This window comes from Cottoperca gobio, unplaced genomic scaffold, assembly GCF_900634415.1.
Source record: "Cottoperca gobio unplaced genomic scaffold, fCotGob3.1 fCotGob3_236arrow_ctg1, whole genome shotgun sequence".
NCBI lineage: Eukaryota > Metazoa > Chordata > Actinopteri > Perciformes > Bovichtidae > Cottoperca > Cottoperca gobio.
This window is the reverse complement of record NW_021166862.1, coordinates 7,639-26,551: the sequence shown is the minus strand read 5'-3', so window position 1 is coordinate 26,551 and position 18,913 is coordinate 7,639. Positions and strand designations below refer to the sequence as shown.

The 18,913-nt window shown below is 43.0% G+C and overlaps 2 protein-coding genes across 4 annotated transcripts; both read left to right on the top strand.

Moving 5' to 3' along the window:
• The first annotated feature begins 2,178 nt into the window (after positions 1 to 2,178).
• LOC115004978 (uncharacterized) lies at positions 2,179 to 11,113 on the top strand. 3 transcript variants are annotated; one of them, XM_029426744.1, is made up of 6 exons: positions 2,179 to 2,227; positions 4,668 to 4,783; positions 9,648 to 9,741; positions 9,939 to 10,070; positions 10,157 to 10,279; positions 10,358 to 11,113. In XM_029426744.1, exons 1-6 carry the CDS (start codon positions 2,204 to 2,206, stop codon positions 10,478 to 10,480), a joined length of 612 nt encoding a protein of 203 aa, XP_029282604.1. In that variant the 5' UTR covers positions 2,179 to 2,203; the 3' UTR covers positions 10,481 to 11,113. The 3 variants fall into 3 exon arrangements, with proteins under 3 accessions (XP_029282604.1, XP_029282602.1, XP_029282603.1); XM_029426742.1 differs by lacking the exon at positions 2,179 to 2,227 and adding an exon at positions 3,368 to 3,550; XM_029426743.1 differs by lacking the exon at positions 2,179 to 2,227 and adding an exon at positions 3,576 to 3,853.
• A 1,245-nt stretch (positions 11,114 to 12,358) lies between these two features.
• LOC115004979 (protein NLRC3-like) lies at positions 12,359 to 18,633 on the top strand. Its single transcript, XM_029426745.1, is given in 7 exon segments — positions 12,359 to 12,391; positions 14,831 to 14,917; positions 14,919 to 14,962; positions 15,189 to 15,418; positions 15,549 to 17,290; positions 17,292 to 17,344; positions 18,504 to 18,633. Coding segments are annotated over 7 exon segments (2,304 nt in total). The 3' UTR covers positions 18,619 to 18,633.
• The last annotated feature ends 280 nt before the right edge of the window (positions 18,634 to 18,913 follow it).

Below are 18,913 nucleotides of genomic sequence, written 5' to 3'. Positions count from 1 at the left end.
TTAAGTTTTTCAAAGATGGAAAATACATTCTTGGAGGCTCATTATATATATATATATATATATATATATATATATATATATATATATATATATATATATATATGGTAATGTTTCTTATATTATTTCTTATTATATTATAACATATTTTTATATATATATATATATATATATATATATATATATATATATATATATATATATATATATATATATATAATGGTGCTTTTCGTTTATGTAAGATTTTTTAAATATCTTTTCTTTTATACATTCTGTTTTTTCTTGTGGTTTTGTTGATATTGTGGATTGTCAAGGATGTGATGTCTTGTCTTGTCTTCTATGTGGAGCACAGGCAGAAGACTTGTTACTGCAGTAATAACTAATGTGGATCCTAAATAAAGAATAAAGAATAAAGACAGATCTTCTCCCATGTCCTGCACCAAAACCTGTGTTTGTATGTGATACGATGTTAGACTCACTTCAGCCACAAGAGGTCAGGAGTGCTGAAGAGTTTGTATGATGTTCGTTTATTAACTCACAGTCTGCACTCAGCTTGAGTCTAAACTAATCTTACTTTTCTCCATGTTTTCAGTTGTGAAAGTCACCTGGACCCTGAGACAACAGAATACGAATCAACTAAACTCTTTGAGGCCTAACAACTGTGTTGAAAGCATTTCTCCTGATTAAACACAATATTTGTAACATTTACAGAACAGATCAGCCGTACTTATTATTTTAATGCTTTACACCTGTAAATATAATATTAAAATAATATAGGAACATTGTTTTTTACATTGTTAACAGGAATTCATTATTTAAATGGTACAATATTGAATATTGCAGGGTTTGGATGGGTTTATTTCTGCTTGATAAATGTGAAGATAAATCAAACTCAGAACACTTGAATTAAGAGAAACGTGCCTTTGTGTTTGTAGAATTTGTAGTAACAAAAACGGTCGACTTAAACAAGCCAAATACACGTATTAAAAACATCCAATAATAAATCATTCCTTTTGAAATAGTGACAAACTATTGTCACTAAATTACACCTAAAATCCATTCATTATTTAGTAAACTTCTCATTTATAATTGGATGCACAGTTATACAAAATGCCCATTAGACCACATTACTCTGTACTCTTACACTTTACCACTAAATATAAATAAAAAGGAGAGTAAGATGTGTTAATGTTGCTTCAAGAATCACATTTCTCCATTAAAAAACATACTTTTGTAGTTCCACAGCACTTACACTACAAAAGACTACAACTCCCGTCAGGGCGGACCTGTCACGTGACAGCGGCGTGTTGTGTCATGTGACCTTGACACGGCTCTGTCAGCCCGTTTCCCTGTTGTCGCAGTGCCACAGGCTCGCGACTGAACACACTTCACGCTCTGCTAAACACGCGCACGTTCCACTCGGGTTGTTTCATGGCTCTGAAACTTTACTCCGGCGCGTGCACACTTCAGTTTCTCTGCCTACCTGGATTTGTACAACTCTCACAAAACATCCAATGCACTTAAAGCTAAATGTGCTCCTCAGGTTCACTGTGACAACCTGGGAGACATGTTTTACTTTTGTTTTGAAGTGGCAAGTGAACATGAGAAGCAGGTATCGTGTGGCTAGAAGTAGCCTTGATGTTCTAGAAGTCTGGGTATAATAATGATAATAATAATAATAAGGTATTTGTTTAGCAAGAAATGCAGCACAAAGTACTTTACAATGAGGGGAACTAGACATAGAAAGGACATAACATAGAGATAAACTGCCATCATTCATTTAAAATAAAACACTTTAAAAAGTAGTGAAGATAAGGTTACAAATATAAAAGAATTATTAATATTTAAGCAACTATTTAAAGCTGTAAGTTACAAGTTTCTCATGCTGTAGTAATTCACAGAAATGATTTCTCTATTGTTTCTGTGACTGTCTTGTGCAGTTCCTTCCTCTTGGACATGCATCATTAATACAGGAACTAATGGCTGGGTAATTGATTTCATTAATCCATCATCAAACTAAACTTCCTTTTGTTTGTCTGTTCCTCTGCAGGCACTCAGCAGAGTGATACGAAGAGACAGCACCTCCTGGAGAGGCTGCTGGACGCCGTCAAACAGGTGAGTCACATGACGTCTGTCCGGGAGGCCACATCTTTAGATTCACCAAAGTCACACAAAAACACAAACGAACTGAAAGAGCTTTGCAGAGATGATAGATCACGGCATTGATAAGGTAAAGCAGTACAAATATTCTTCATATAGCGTACACTTAAACTGATATTTAAGTTTTAGTTCAACCTTTCTGCAGCAGTACATTACCCAGCGTCATCGCTGATGCTCCCGCCTGTTTAACGCCATCTGCTGTAGAGAAGAACCTCTTACAACCTCACTTCAAGAAATCCAAACTCTCCCTTTAAAACTGTCTGGTGTTGGGAATAACGCCTTTCACAGGAAAATGATGGAACATTCGTTTGTGGTGTCAGGAAACCTTTTAGTTCCTGTATCTACCGTGTGCCAAAACACACGACAGGAAGTAAAACTGAGCAACTTTTACAACTTGATGGTCTTGAGAAACAACACTGGCAGATCTGATGTGATGTCCTTTCACATACATAGAGGGGAAAAGAAAGATGCATGTAGAGTATCACTGCTGCACATCAGGGACGTTTGTTATCCTACAGAACATAAAAGCTTTCAAGGATCAGAGCCATACGTTTCCTTACAGAGGCTCCTCATGTGTCCATGCAGACTTTACTACAAACAGCTACTGGGCTAAAGATGGCTGCCGGGTCCCGTAAATCACTACTGTTCCTCCGCAAAACACTGTCTGTTCTGTGGCGGAAGAAACTTCAGCTCCCCAGGTACAGAAATGTCTCCAATTCCAGACACGTCTTCGATCTTCCTCACACAGTCGTCCAGCAGGGGAAAGTTTGCGAAGTTATCATTCTCTGTTCGTCGCTTTTTTTTAAACGCCTTCAGGTTTTCTTCCGCTTCGATGATGTTCACTCCACCGCCCTCATCTGTCGATTGAGATGATTGAGAGCATCGGAAATATCGGCCGTGTACGCCAAAATGAGAATGAACTCAGAATTTTCGAAGCAATCTGCGTGACAATGTTGGTACTCTCGCAAAAACAGGGCTAATTCCACACGCATGGCAAAAACACGATTCGGCGCCTTTCCCCGGGATAACCACCGAACGTTAGAGTGTTGCAGAAGTACCTCGAATTCAGAGCCCATTTCCTGACAGCTCTTTGAAGATGCGGTGCTTCATGGCACTATTTCGCACGTAGTTCACACATTGGACTACAGTTTTTAATACTTCTGCCAGTTTTGGAGGCAAGGTTTTTGTTGCCAACGCATGCCTGTGCAGAACACAGTGCGTAACAATGATGTGCGGTGCATCGGATTTCACCGGCGCTCCAAAACCACAGTGTCGTCCCAGCATGGCTGGAGCTCCGTCCGAACAAACTGCAGAAACCATCTTCCACGAAAGATCGTTGTCTCTGAAGAAGTCATCCACGAGTTTCTTCACATCGACTGCCTTGGTTGTTGTTGTAAGAGGCGTACAAAATAAAACATCTTCCTTTATCACGTCGTCTTTCACAGAGCGCACGAATACAACACGCTGGCTCAGATTGGAAACGTCGGTGGTCTCGTCGAGTTGGAGGCTGAATGTAGCTGGGCTTGACATCAGATCTGCAACTACTTGAGCCAAGATGTCGTCGCTCACGTCGTCTATTCTGCTGCTGATTGTGTCATTCGAAAGAGGAATTTGGGATAACTTCTCTTCAGCAGCTTTTCCCAGCATGATATTCACCATCTTCAACGCAGCTGGTTTTACCAGTGTTTCACCAATGGTGTGTGCTTTGCCCTGCTTTGCGATCAGGTACCAACTTCGTACGATGCTGTGAGGATCGGTTTGTCGATGGGTACAAAGCCGAGAACAGGCAGAGTTGCCTTTTCATCGAATCTGGCTCTCTTCGCCTTGAATTCAGCGAGCGTTGTGTTCTTGTGTTTCCCATCTCCATGCAGCTTTAGGAAGTGTTCCTTTAGTTTTGCCGGTGCTACACTAGAATTGCTCAACATTGCAAATCAGGCATTGAGGACGCTGACTCCCATCACGTTCCTTTATACACGTGAATCCATATTGTACGTATTCGTCCACCCACTTTCTTTTTTTGCTCCACATAGTTAGTATGAAGGGATTGAAACCACACGTTGCACAAGTGAAACTTTGGATTACCGTAACTACGTCATGGTTTGCGCTATTCAACGGTTTCTGAAAGCTGAGACTCTGCGCTTTACAGCAAACACTGATTCATTACGGTAACTTCACTTACGGCTCTCCCGGAAGCCCGCGAAACAGCGCCTTTGTTTTGAGCGAATACACACAGAGCGCTGGAGAAACACAGACAACACAGATATAAACATATAACATATAACAGATAACAGATAACATAAATAGAGCCGGAAAACAGCGGATTGAATTCAAATGTAAGCGGTGTTTTTACTAAGCAACTAAACATTTGTAATCTAGACCCCTGCCGAACCCCTGAGAGTGACTCATGGACCCCCCCTTAAGAACCACTGCTCTAGAATGTGTTGCAGGTTCAAAGTGTTTATTTACGTGTGTAAAGGTGACTGACGGAGGTTACTTGGTGTTTCCTTCAGGGTGGTGGTCGGCAGCCTGTCCAGCGTCTCCACGTGGAGCCCTCTGCAGCTGATGATGACAGAAAACATCAGCTCGGACGTCCTGATTCCTCTGAACCCTGCAGACTCTCAGACAGGTACTGAAGCTGCGCACACAGGAAGTCATCCCTGCATGTGGCCGTCAGCAGATTGAACCCGATTATTTATTCACATATAAACTGCAATACTGACGATGCATTAATACTGTATTCATACATTTCAAGTAAGGATCTTATTTATACTATTCAAGCATTTCAAACGTGTGAAAGTTCCCTTCATGCCACGTTTAAATCTCTCCTTGAAAAGTGATTTACATTAAGATGATTGAAGTAAAATGATTTAAAATGACATCTTTTAAAAGAAATCTTTTCTCCCTCATTGGAAATCCTGAATCTATGAATCTTTAAATAATGAATTAAATGTAACATTAACATTCTGAGGCGGGCTCTGTGAACACAGGTTTATAAATGTATATATAAATAGTACAATGTACACATTTCTACTTAAATCGTATTTCTATTTTCCTCTTAACTTCTCTATCTTTCTATATATTCATTCTAAAATAGAGAAACTGTTTTGTAACACATTTAAAGTATTTGTGGTTTATTCAGATTCCTTCCTGCACCTCTGTTCTCAGATCAGTATCACTGTTAGTGCTTTAAGTCTTCACTGCTGCACTACCTGCACTGCACAGCTTGTATTTCACATTACAAACATTTAGTTGTATAGAACTAAAGTCGTACCGACAGAACTATCCCTTTAAGAGTCTGTACTGTTTGTCTCACTGCTGCTTGTGGCTTCAGTGTTTGGATCAGACGTCCTTCAGATGAACACTCTGGACTTTCTCTGTTAGTCGAACCTTCACAGGGGGGGGTCTCTCTCTTTATTTTACATGCACGTCTGCAGGGGAACTTTACAGATGCTTCGAACCAGATGATGTGTAATGAGATGCTGTCAGCGAGCAGAAACAGAATAATGACGTGTCGCACATGTGAAGTCTCTTAATTTCTCTGCAGCTTCGAGGAACAACATAAAACTGATTTCTTAATTCGATATGAAGCAAACATCACACTTGTTGAATCACCGGCTCCTCACAAGGTTTCATCTGGAGACTGATCTCAGAGTGTATTCCCAAAACTGTGTTTGATGGTAATGAATCCGGTGGAAGTTAGGACGTGTCTGGAAACTTCCCCGCCAGCTGTCGTCTGCAGCTAATTAAATCGGACTCGCTGATTGGTGTTTTCAAACCGTGTTGTTTTTCTGTGCGGTCAGTAAAAGTGATCTAACTGCTGCGAGTGAAGTCCTGGAGACCGGTCGGGAGACTGTTCAGCTGTTTTGCATGAGAGCAAAGGATCCACCAGGTGGCGCTGTTGGTCCAGTGTCGGCACATGTTCTGTATAAACACACACGCCGCTGCCCTCGAAACATTTAGCTGGAGAGAGAAATGTGTAGAGTGTGACACAAAGTCAGATTGTGCCATTTCCATCAGCTATGTGCCCAATGATGTGCATAAAACACACGTGATGCACTTTAGTGTGTGTGTGTGTGTGTGTGTGTGTGTGTGTGTGTGTGTGAGTGTGTGAGTGTGTGAGGGGGGGGAGAGAGAGAGCCAGGAGTGGAGCTGCCTGTAAGCGCTGGGATTGAGCCGTCGTCCGATCTTTGAGCCCTCAGGAGGTCACGGGGTCAAACACAGAGCTGGTGGAAAACTACAAACTGTTTGGTGCGGAGGCAGAAAGATGTAAAACAGCAGTTAAAAGTCAAATCAACAGTGAAACATCAGGTTCTCTGTGCCAGTCCTTCATCTCCAGACTCGCCGACTCGGCCTCAGAGGAAGAGCTCCGTCCCAGCAGAGGCAGATATGCCGATTTCTACGCCTACTGCTGGCTCAATAGACCAGAATGCAACGCAGCCAAAACTGAAAACTCTCTCCTCGCCTGCTCCCGTAACCCAAGCAACAAGTACAGGCGCCTTTCTGGAGGGGCTGTGCAAAGTTGTTGTGCGATACGTAGAACACCCCAGAAGAAGAAGAAGAAGAAGAAGACGACGAGGCAGGTTGAGGGACAGCGACTCGGAGGACTTTTCTTGGAAAGCACTGATTTATTAGAACATCTCGTCTGATCTGCAGCTGAACTTGTTTCTTAGCGAAGCTCCAAAAGTTAAAAGTTAAAGGGGCACGTCACCAGTTTGAGAGTTCAGTGTGCTCGTCAGGAAAAGGGGAAACTGAAGATGCATTTACGTGACATCCCACAGCAGCTGCCAACTTCCTGTGTTCAGCACAATCTTCATTAGAACGTCTTGTGTGTAACGTTGACATTTCTATCAGTGTGTGTACTTGGGATACAATGCTGTTTGTGCAACTGGTGTGTTTTGTGTATGCATTATGGGTATTTGTCAGCGCCTGGTGCTCAAAGCGTTACACGGCAGCATTTAAATCCTTCACAATGTTTGTGGATCCATCTGTTCTCGTGCAGATTATAATCCTTGTCCGTCCTCCATGTGACTTGTGGAAGTGAAGAACACGTTACTGTTTACTGGGTCGTTTGCATCGTAGTAAGGATTCCAGTTTCATCATCCTGCAGGATGTGTCGTATCATCAGTAACATGACTTGTATACGTGCCGGGGGTTTGATGCTGGCAGGTGTCTCGTGCGTCCACGGTGAGTTCCCTTAATGTTTTCATATGCAACACTGAATTGCTTGATAAGGTCGGGAATCAAACTGAGCAGTTGATGAGCTCATGTGCCGACAAGAGAAAGTAATAAGACCTTCTGTGAATAGGAACATTTGTGATGTATCATTAGAGCGTGTGTGTGTGTGTGTGTGTGTGTGTGTGTGTGAGAGAGTGGGACAGGAGGTGTGTAGAGCGATATGTGTGAGTCCAACCAGTCCACTGATGGGAGAGTATGGAGTCTATAATTCCCACGATTACTTGATTACATGGCCTCTCTGCTGATGCATCTATTATTGGAACAATTGAGCAAGAGCGTGTAGGTTCACACACACACACACACACACACACACACACGTTGTTTTCCTCCTGCACAATTCAAAATGGCCACCAAGCGCTTCGGTAAAAGTTCAAGTTATTTAAACTTTGACCTTTCAAAGTGCACCTGTGTGACGCAGGGGAGGTAACCATAGAGACAAAACTAACCAGCTCGCGGCGAGCGCAGAGAACATTTCCCAATCATGTGACGGCGGCTTCACGCACACGAGGATGTGTTTCCACTCGGGCTGTAATTTGTGATGGAGGGACGTCTGGCACTACTGGAGCCTCTCATGTCTGTGACGCCCGCCGCCAACGCCTGCTCCGACTTAAGGTCGCTTTTATTTCTGGTTTGCTGATGAGAAGAATGGAGATAATAGACTTCCTCGGTGCTCCTCTGCTCTCTGTTGTGTTCTTCATCACACCCCTCCTCCTCCTCCCCCAGCCAAGCTTTTAGCACGGGGGCTGGAGGAGGTGTGTGTGTAGAGGTGTGTGTGTGTGTTTCATAAAGTTTTACTGCTCAGCTGTTCCATGACCAGGTGTGTGTTGTTTCCTCGTTAGTTCATTTACAAGGAGCAGATAAAAGGTCTAGAGTTCATTTCAAAGTCTGGTATTTGCTTTTGGAATGTGTTGAGGTCAACTCTCAATATGAAGTCTAAAGAGCTGTCACTATCAGTGAAGCAGGACATCGTTAGGCTGAACCATCAAAACAAACCCAACAGAGAAATAACAAAACATTAGGTGTGGCCAAATCAGCTGTTTGGTGCATTCTTAAAAAGAAAGAACGCACTGGTGAGCTCAGCAACACCAAAACATCTTGAAGACCACGGAAGACGACTGTGGTGGATGACAGAAGAATTCTTCTCCTGGTGAAGAAACAGCCCTTCACAACAGTTCAGATCGAGAACTCTCTCCAGGAGGTCCAGTGGGTGTATCTGTGTCAAAGTGAACAATGAAGAGAAGACTTCACCAGAGTAAATACAGAGGGTTCCCCACACCATGTCAACCATTGGTGAGCCTCAACAACAGCAAGACCAGATTAGAGTTTGCTAAAACACATCTAAAAAAGCCTGTAAAGTTCTGGAACAACATCCTGTGGACAGATGAGACAAAGATCAACTTGTACCAGAATGATGGGAAGAGAAGAGTATGAGAAGGAACTGCTCATGATCCAGAGCACACCACCTCATCAGTGAAGCGTGGTGGTGGTCGTGTTATGGCGTGGGCATGTATGGCTGCCAATGGAACTGGTTCTTGTATTTATTGATGATGTGACTGCTGACAGAAGCAGAAGGATGAACTCTGAAGTGTTCGGGCGATATTATCTGCTCATATTCAGCCAAATGCTTCAGAACTCATTGGACGGCGCTTCACAGTGCAGATGGACAATGACCCAACGCGTACTGCGAAAGCAACCAAAGAGTTCTTTAAGGCAAAGAAGTGGAATGTTCTACAATGGACAAGTCAGTCACCTGACCTGAATCCAAGTGAGCATTTCACTTGCTGAAGACAAACTGAAGGGAAACTGCCCAAAGAACAAGCAGGAAGTGAAGACAGCTGCAGTGGAGGCCTGGCAGAGCATCACCAGGGACCGAACCAGCGTCTGCTGATGTCTCTGGGTTCCAGACTTCAGGCTGTCGTTGACTGCAAAGGATTCTACAACCAAATATTAAAAGTGACAATTTGATTTATGATTATGTTACTTTGTCCAATTACTTTTTAAAAAGGGGACACCATGTATACGATGTGTTGTAGTTCCTCCACCGTTCATCTGATCTGGATGTAAATACCCTCAAACTAAAGCTGGAAGTCTGCACTTAAAGCACATGTTGATTGTTTCATTTCAAGTCCATGGTGGTCGTGTACAGAGCCAACATGATGAACATTGTGTCAATGTCCAAATATTTATGGACCTAACTGCACCTGCCTCAAGAGGTCCACACAGTAACCCTGCTCTCTTACCTGCTTGTGTGGCAGCATGGCACGCGTTGGCCACGCCGGCATGACGGCAGATGAGGTGACGGAAAACATCGAGGCTGCTTTCCAAACAGTGGCGGCCAAACTACGCACGGTGAGTCGAGCTGCGCACAGAGTTGTCTTGTGATTTGTGATCCTAAAGGTTAAATCCTTGATCCATATGTGTTTCATAAAGTGTTATTGTGTTGGCTCTTTGCAACATATAACTTGTTCCATTTGATTTGTTGCTTTTGCTCGTTTACAGCCGTCTTTAACTTTTGTCCACCCCAAACTCTTAATGACTGTTTACAGAAAAGTCCGGTGATAAAGCTCATCCATATAAAGAGCCAGACGTCGGGGGCCCTGCCCATCTACACGTCAGACCTGAACCACCTCAGCGTGCTGGACGAGGCAGAGAAACAGGCTCAGGCTGCCAGGCAGGAGGTGAGAACACGTTCAGACTCGCCGGTCATCGTGTGCCTGAGCTTCATTTATACAAACGCTCAAATAACCAGTTTGTGATTTTCCAGGCTGCGGCCAAAAAGCAGGCGAAGAAGAACAAGGCGGCGGAGGAGAAGAAAAGCGCGGTGACGGGGGGAGAAATCCCACAGCTGGTTCCCATAGCAACACCTAGCAAAAAGCCCAAACTGGAGGTCAGTGCTGCTGCAAGATTTAAACAGTCATTTAAATATGTCAACTGGCCTCATTGCTTCTTTGTTTTTGTTTTGTAGAAGGCACCCAAACCTGCTGCAGCGAAGAAAGGAAGGAAAGGAAAGAAAGCACCAAACAAAATGACCAAGACATCTGGAAAGACTGAGTCCAAAGGGAAGAGAAGAGTTCCCAAAGTGAAGTGATTGTCAGAGCGTCTTCACACATGACGCTCTCAACATGGACGTTATATTACGGGACCAGGTTGTTCAGACTGGTCAATATATTCACTCTGTTCTGTCTTTCTTTGCTCGGATGATGCAGATTATAAAGTGGAACTGAAATGATCTTTGGCTGTGTTGTGTTCTCTAAATGATGAATAATAAAAGTGTTCATTATAATAGAGATGTTTTATCATAGCAGGAGAAGGTGGAGCTGATGTTGTCAACAATGGCTGTTTACTGATGTGCATCAATAATCCATGTTAGTGATGAACAGTGAAGGTGCAGCACTTATTCACTTTAATGCTGCTATTTCCCCGAGTTGGTCAATTTGACTTCAGTGTGACAAGAAAAACAATGTTTTGTAAAGCGTCTCGACGCTGCTGTTTATTAATGTTGCCCTCCAACATACGGAAACACTTTGTCCCAGAAGTGTTGCAGCACATTTCATATAACTGTTAATTATTGCTTCACCTGCCCTGTTATGATGCTATAAGTGACTAATGTGCGTCACTGTACGAGGACAGCAACTAAGGTTTACAACATAAAACATTACATGTGAGCAAAAGTTAAAATGCAATATGTGAATTTAATAAAACATTTCTTACACTCAACCAACATTTACCTTCGTCCTCCATGTTTGTGCCTAAAAAAACCGTCAACGTTTTCACCGAGTTTGGACTTCAGGACCCAGTTGAGAACTCATTTTTCTGATTGTTCCGACACCACTTGAATGCAGCACACTTACACCTGTGGTTGAAAAAGACCTTTTAAATGCTTATGATGCTTTATGACGTGATTATTCACGTGTAGTCAAAGTGGTGATTTATGAGCTAACTTCTTTTAATGGGGCGTTCAAATGCTGCAGGAAGTTGTAGTATTCTCAAGTTGATGAAAGAAAGTATTTCTGTTCTTCACTTACACCAGTGAGACATTGTTTAAGAACTGATTCCAGTCCGAATGGAAGATGATACAGAAATAATTCCTTAAAATAGGAATCACTGCATCATGACTTTGCAGAATAACTCGCTAAACGTGACAGAATTATGTTTTTATCTAATTAAAGGGTTCGTCTACGATCGATTTGAGTTTGTTGTTTGCAGCCCAATTACATCTGCAACAGTTCTTGTCATCAGTGCTTCATTTTAAGATCTTACACCATCAGACTTCATGGTTTCACACAAACTGTTTTCACACGTGTTGTGTACTTTAACGTCTGCAGTGTGTTCGCCTTGACACCTGTTTGCTGATGTGCATGTAAAGCTGCCGGCTCTATCTGATGACACGTATATTGTTAATATTAGACTCTGGTTTGTTCAGCTGCTGTGTGCTGATCACATGTAGTAATGCCACAACTACATCCCATATGAGGTGTCGCCCCACAGCGTGCGTCCTTCATTCTGTGTGTGATTGCAACTTGTTATATTACCCAACACGCCCTGGGGGCTTTGAGCCATGGCGTAGCTTCTGGCTATACACTCATATTGTCCACTATGGTGTGAATGCTGGGGAGATCATTTTTGCGTCAGTGTCAGGGTATAGATGTGAGAGGGTGTTACATAGTGGACTCATGACCCGCTTCTTTTGGTACAGAGTGTACATACATCGGCTACCAGCTGGGTCATTATGTTTGTTCAAAGGAAATGGCATGGTGCCCAAATGCGGTCTCCCTCCTGCACAAGCTATACAATCAGTTGTACCTTGCTCTCTGGCCGAGTACAACATCCAATCTACCCAAACATTACTCTCAGTGTATCCTGTTTCCTCCGCATACAAATCTCTTACATTGTCTATAATTACAATGAGCTTATTGTTATTTGTTTTTATCAGGGGATCACTCACTTCTATGCGAAATTTGCCTAAATGGTCTTCCCCGTCGATCTGGGTTCCCATAATGTACGTGTCGGTGTCTGTACTCTGAGGGTTGTAAAGTGTGACTCGTAGGGGGTTACAAAACGTTTTGCATGTGCTACCAGCACACTACATTAAGTATGCATATATTATGGGATACTGCTGTTCAACACAACACCTGCTATGATAGAGGAATGGGCATCTTTTCTCACGCACACCTTATCTGGTTATATAGACAAAGCTCCCTGCACCCTGTGTGCCACAGTTCAATTTATTTATTTATTTATATCGCCCAATATCACAAATTATACATTTGTCTCGGGGAGAGCAACTGAGGAGGGATCCCTCTCCCAGGACGGACAGACGTGCAGTAGATGTCGTGTGTACAGGATAAACAACATACTCTTTTTAATCATGGACATGCATATAATTCTGATCACAAGTATAAGAATATAACATCATACATAGTAATGCGTATGGTACTTTAATCAAGGTATAAAAGTACACAAATATACATACATAGTAAAGTGTACGTCACATGGATCAAGATATAAAAGTACAGCAACATACATGGTGATGTGTTCAGTACATAAATCAAAGTATAAAAGTGCAGTGTGCATCTAAGACTGAGCAAGTGACACTAAGATGATAAATTCATGTTTCCACAATAGCGTTAACCCCTTTCCACACAAAAAGGAGCACGAGACGTGAATGCCACTATTTCAGCCACTGATTCACACAATAAAGCTGCTGATGAAACGCAGGAGGAGTTGCCAACAGGTAAGGGACAAGGTCAAAGTACAAAGTCGAACTGACAGACGCCATTTTCTCGTCGACAGAGCCGCAGCAGCAGAACAGGGTGAGTGTTAACAGCAGCTCTGCTGGGGTTTTACACATTCATTCTTTAGTGTGTCCTGCTGTGTGTCTCTAACAAGCAGAGTCCTGGAGTCCAATGTGATGAAATGTTTGTGAGCATCATCGCTACATGTCACACAGCAGCACAGTCCAGATGGAGAGCAGCCTCACAACCCGTCACCCTCCGGATCAATGCTTGTTCTTTCTCCAACCAGTCAACACTAAACTTCTTCTTCTTGCTTTTTACCTTCTAAAAGTTCAAATTAACTTTGTGTCCGTTTCGGGGCGGAACTCCCGGAAGTAGTTTCAAAATAAAAGCCGTGCTCCTGTAAACAAGGTGTCCGGTGCTGACAGTGACTCCGGGTTGATAGCAGACATGCGCAGAGTGTGTTGACATCTGAGCAGGAAGAAGTTTCTGCCTTTTCCCTCCAGAGACACAGTTTATACTGCAGTTTGTACCGGAACACAGATCACATGAAACTCAAGTGCTCCACTCTAAACCTTTGTGTTTTATTGTTTATTTACCAGCTCGTTAAAACATGTAACTGTAGATATTGTTGAGGAAAGAGTTGAAGAAATCGGAGCTTGAATGTCGAATCAATACAGAAAACTTGTAGTTAAATCGATATATTTATTAATATGATAAGTCAAGCATGGAACATATTCTCAGCTGAGAGACGTTCCTGTTTTGCGGCCTCTCTCTCCCCTGCTCCGCAGAAAAACGTCCCGCCTCTCGGTTACATCAGTTTTTATATCGTTTCCGGTCTTTGACGTCTGACGTCATCACGTCACATCATACGGGGTATTCGAACGACTCTGCCAGGGGGGCGCGCTCATATTATGCATTCACAATATCCCAATTATCCCTGATATGATGAGACAGTTCTGAGTGAGTTGAGCTTTATTTAATATATATAGTACCTAACATTTCTTCACATTATCTATGTAAATACGTGTTTCAGTTATTACACAAGATAATACATTTATTAGTTCATTATATCACAATATAAACAACACAAGCACAAACTACTTTATCATTTAGTAGAAATACATTTATTTTCAGTTATTTCTCCGTTTACTTTGATCACGGATACAATTCAATCCAGAGAGTCGGAGAGTCTGTCTGTCAGCAAGGAACACTTTTTACATTTACACTTTTATTTCTGCTCATTTCCGTTCAGTCACGTGAGGCTGATGATTCCTGAGCTTCTGCTTTGATAGGAGTTATATATTCTCTACTTTACCTGAAGCATTTAGCCTCATCAATCATCTCCAGCGTTCAAAAGACACCACCATCATCATCTGGTTATTAAATAATGGATCCACAATCAGAATATCAATAAGTACTTTTACTGAAGTACTGCACTTGAGTAAATGTCCTTTATACTTGTACTGCACTACATCTCAGAGGGAAACATTGTTCTGCTCTCAGTTCTTCCTGTCAGTTAAACATGTATCTCCAGATGATGTTTGTGATGAACTGAAGGATGAAGTTTCCTTTAGGAGAAGATTCTTCTGCTTCAGATAAATAATACTTTATACTGTGTGTGTGTGTGTGTGTGTGTGTGTGTGTGTGTGTGTGTGTGTGTGTGTGTGTGTGTGTGTACAGTAACTCTCAGACTGGAGAAGATGAATGATTTAACAGATGAGGAGGAGGACGGCTCAGTGTCTGCAGTCCCCAGCTGTCTGTCTCTGAAGAGTGACAGGTCTATGGAGCCAACCTCTAAACTTCAGTAATGAACCTGGACCCTCAGACACAAAGTAAGAGTCTGTTTCTTCTGTAAACTGACCTGAAGAGGATTCAGTTTTTATGTTCTCTTATAATCTACTGTTGTATGATAACATAAGCCCAGTAGAGTACAGTAAAGAAACACAGTAGACAACTGGGACTAACCTGTTATCATGTTGGAGACATAGGTTGTACCAATCAGTGAACATCAGCCAGCACTATTGTGATGTGTTATAAAGAACGTGTTCATCTCCACAGAAAGAAGAGCAAAACTCCTGTTTCTGTGGAGGAGCAGCGGTCCAGCTGTGCTTTGTGTCAGGACGTCCTGAAGGATCCAGTCTCTACCAGCTGTGGACACTGGTTCTGCAGACAGTGCATCGCCTCATACTGGGACCAGTCTGCTTCATCAGGAGACCCCCCCTGTCCCCAGTGTGGAAAAAGATCCAGAACAAGACTGCAGACAGCCAGTCAGACCAGCTGTGCACACAGTAAGACTGTACATCTGTCTGCTGCTGTCTTCATGTCTGAAAACAGGATTCTTCCTGCTTCATTTGTTTGTACAGCACATTATGATCTGTTATATATATTTATTAATCTCACATGTGTCTTCTCTTTCAGCAGATAGAGGTCTGCAGGAGGTTTTAGATGAACATAGGATCAGTCTGAAGAGGAGATGTGAACGTGTGACTGAAGGAAGTGAAGAAACAGTGAGTAAAACCCTCCTCAACAGGATCTACACTGAGCTCTACATCACAGAGGGACTGAGTGAAGAGGTTAATACTCAACATGAGGTGAAGCAGCTTGAGACAGCTTCCAAGAAAAAGATCCTCCGTGACGCTCCAATCAAGTGCCACGACATCTTTAAAGCCTCACCTGACCAACAGGTACACATCAGAGTCGCTCTGACGGTCGGCGTCGCTGGCGTTGGAAAAACCTTCTCAGTGCAGAAGTTCACTCTGGACTGGGCAGAGGGTTTGGAAAACCAAGATGTCAGTCTGCTGATTCCGCTTTCCTTCAGGGAGCTGAACTTGATCAAAGCTGAGCAGTACAGTCTTCTCAGGCTGCTCCATGTTTTCCATCCAACCTTACAGAAGGTCACAGCAGAGACGCTCGCTGTCTGTAGCGTTTTGTTCATCTTTGACGGCCTGGATGAAAGCAGACCTTCACTGGATTTCCACAACAATGAGGTTGTGTCTGATGTCACACAGCAGTCATCAGTCAACGTGCTGTTGACAAACCTCATCAGCGGGAATCTGCTTCCCTCGGCTCTCGTCTGGATAACTTCCCGACCTGCAGCAACCAATCAGATCCCTCCTGCACGTGTGGACAGGGTAACAGAAGTACGAGGCTTCACTGACGTCCAGAAGGAGGAGTACTTCAGGAGGAGATTCAGTGATGAAGAACGGTCCGGCAGAATCATCTCTCACATCAAGACATCCAGGAGCCTCCACATCATGTGTCTGATCCCCGTCTTCTGCTGGATCACTGCTACAGTTCTGGACCACATGTTGACTACAGACCAGAGAGGAGAGCTGCCCCAGACCCTCACTGACATGTACTCACACTTCCTGCTGGTTCAGACCAAGAGGAAGAAGCAGAAGTATGATGAGGGACATGAGACGAGTCCACGGGAGCTGACGAAGGCTGACGGGAAACTTCTTCTGAAGCTGGGGAGGCTGGCGTTTGAACATCTGGAGAAAGGAAACATCATGTTCTACCAAGAAGACCTGGAGCAGTGTGGTCTTGATGCCACGGAGGCCTTGGTGTACTCAGGAGTTTGTACAGAGATCTTCAAAAGAGAGAGTGTGATCTTCCAGAAAACAGTCTACTGCTTTGTTCATCTGAGCATTCAGGAGTTTCTGGCTGCAGTCTACCTGTTCCACTGTTACAGCAAGAGGAACACAGAGGTACTGAAGGACTTCCTGGGGGATCACTGGGAGAATGACTCATCCCTGGATGTCTTCCTGTCTGAAGCCATGAAGAAATCCCTCACAAGTAAGAATGGCCACCTGGACCTGTTTGTCCGCTTTCTCCACGGCCTCTCTCTGGAGTCCAACCAGAGACTCTTAGGAGGCCTGCTGGGTCAGACAGACAACAGTCTACAAATGATCCAGAGAGCCATCAACACCCTGAAGGAGATGAGGAGTGAAGATACCTCTGCTGACAGAAGCATCAACATCTTCCACTGTCTGACAGAGATGAAGGACCACTCAGTACATCAGGAGATCCAAGAGTTCCTGCAGTCAGAGAACAGATCACAGAAGGAACTCTCTGAGATCCAGTGCTCAGCTCTGGCTCACATGCTGCAGATGTCAGAGGAGGTTCTGGATGAGTTGGACCTGATGAAGTACAACACGTCACGAGGAGGGACGACGGAGACTGATTCCAGCTGTGAGGAACTGCAGAAAGGCTGTGTAAGTCCAGATGTGATTAACTTTATAAATCAGAGTAGATTAGAAGTTTAGTTCTTCAAATATACACGAGAAAATTCATTTTATTGAATAAATATATCCACTTTTTACTTCATTATTTAGTTTCAGATGTTCTTGAGCTGTTTCAAACGCTGTGAGAGCAAAACAAGTGTTTTCAGCTTCTATCTGTGAAGTTCATGAACACATTTCTATTTATTTGTAATAATTGTTACACTTGACAGTTTCTTCCTCTCATTACATTCCTTTGGGGGATGGAGGCGACATGCAGACCTTGTCAAACTAAAGACTTTAGAGGTGCTCGAGGTTTCATCACATTTTACAGTTCTGAGTGAATGCAGAGAAGTTGTTGTTACATTCTAGCAGTTTCTTCATCATTACATCAGACACACAGGTAATACCTGAGTCTTTATATTAACATTTATTTCTGTACATCTCTGATACTTTCAATGATTTGTTTCCTTTCTGTTGCGTTTGTCAACAGTCAGTGACAGCAGAAGGTAGCTAGCAGAGACAGACCTAGGATCAGATCACACTGACACACTGTGGACATTATGGAAGCCTCAATGTAACTGCAGCACTACTCTCTCCCTTCATCTGCAACATTAAACACATATTACAAGTCTGCAGGTGATAAGTGATGAGAGTTATTGTTTCATGTCAAACACAGTGAGATCAGATGAACCACTGATGTCACAGCGGCTTGTCCTGCCTCGTGTTCTGAAGATGCCAGAGCAGAGACAGGGGAGTTCAGACGCAGTTACAACACACAAAGAATTCCTTACGCCGTTTATAATCCAACAACACTAAAGAACATCTAAATATAACTGGGAAACTGCAGATGTGTGTAAGAATCACTTTAGATTACCTGCTCATGAATCCATCGTGCTCTTTGCTGCCGTCCTCGCCCCGGATTCCATTTGTAACTTCTCCCCCTTTCATGTAGGCCTCAATCTTTCTAATAGAGGTTCAGTATCCTGTGGGCATCTCCCGAGTATCCTGGGGGGGGGGGACAATGCATATATTAAACTCAAGTAAAGATATTAAAATGTCTAACAGCAAATGTTTTGTCATCAAATGCATGAAATAAATGAATGTTTCCTCTTTCATAATAACACATTTTGTAATATATGTGTCCTGACAGACTTTATGGATGTAACATCTCAGAGACTGATTGTGAAGTCGTGGCCTCAGCTCTGAAGTCCAACCCCTCCCACCTGAGAGAGCTGAGTATAACACCACTGAAGGATTCAGAGTGAAGCTGCTGTGTGCTGGACTGCAGAGTCCAAACTGTAGACTGGAGACGCTGAGGTCAGTTCACTGACTGTAGCTCGTGTAGTAAATATAATTGGCACAATTTGCAGAAGGTGAAGACGTTGTAATTATTATTATTGTCTTCTTTATTTTTCAAATGTCTGAATATTGTGGAGAATGACGTAAAGTAGAGAAAGTAAATGTTTGACGGGACAGTTGTTGAGCTTCCACAGACTCACATTGTGCTCCATGAGTCAGTGAAGAAGATGTCAGTACTGAGGTGTGTGAGAGATATGAAGG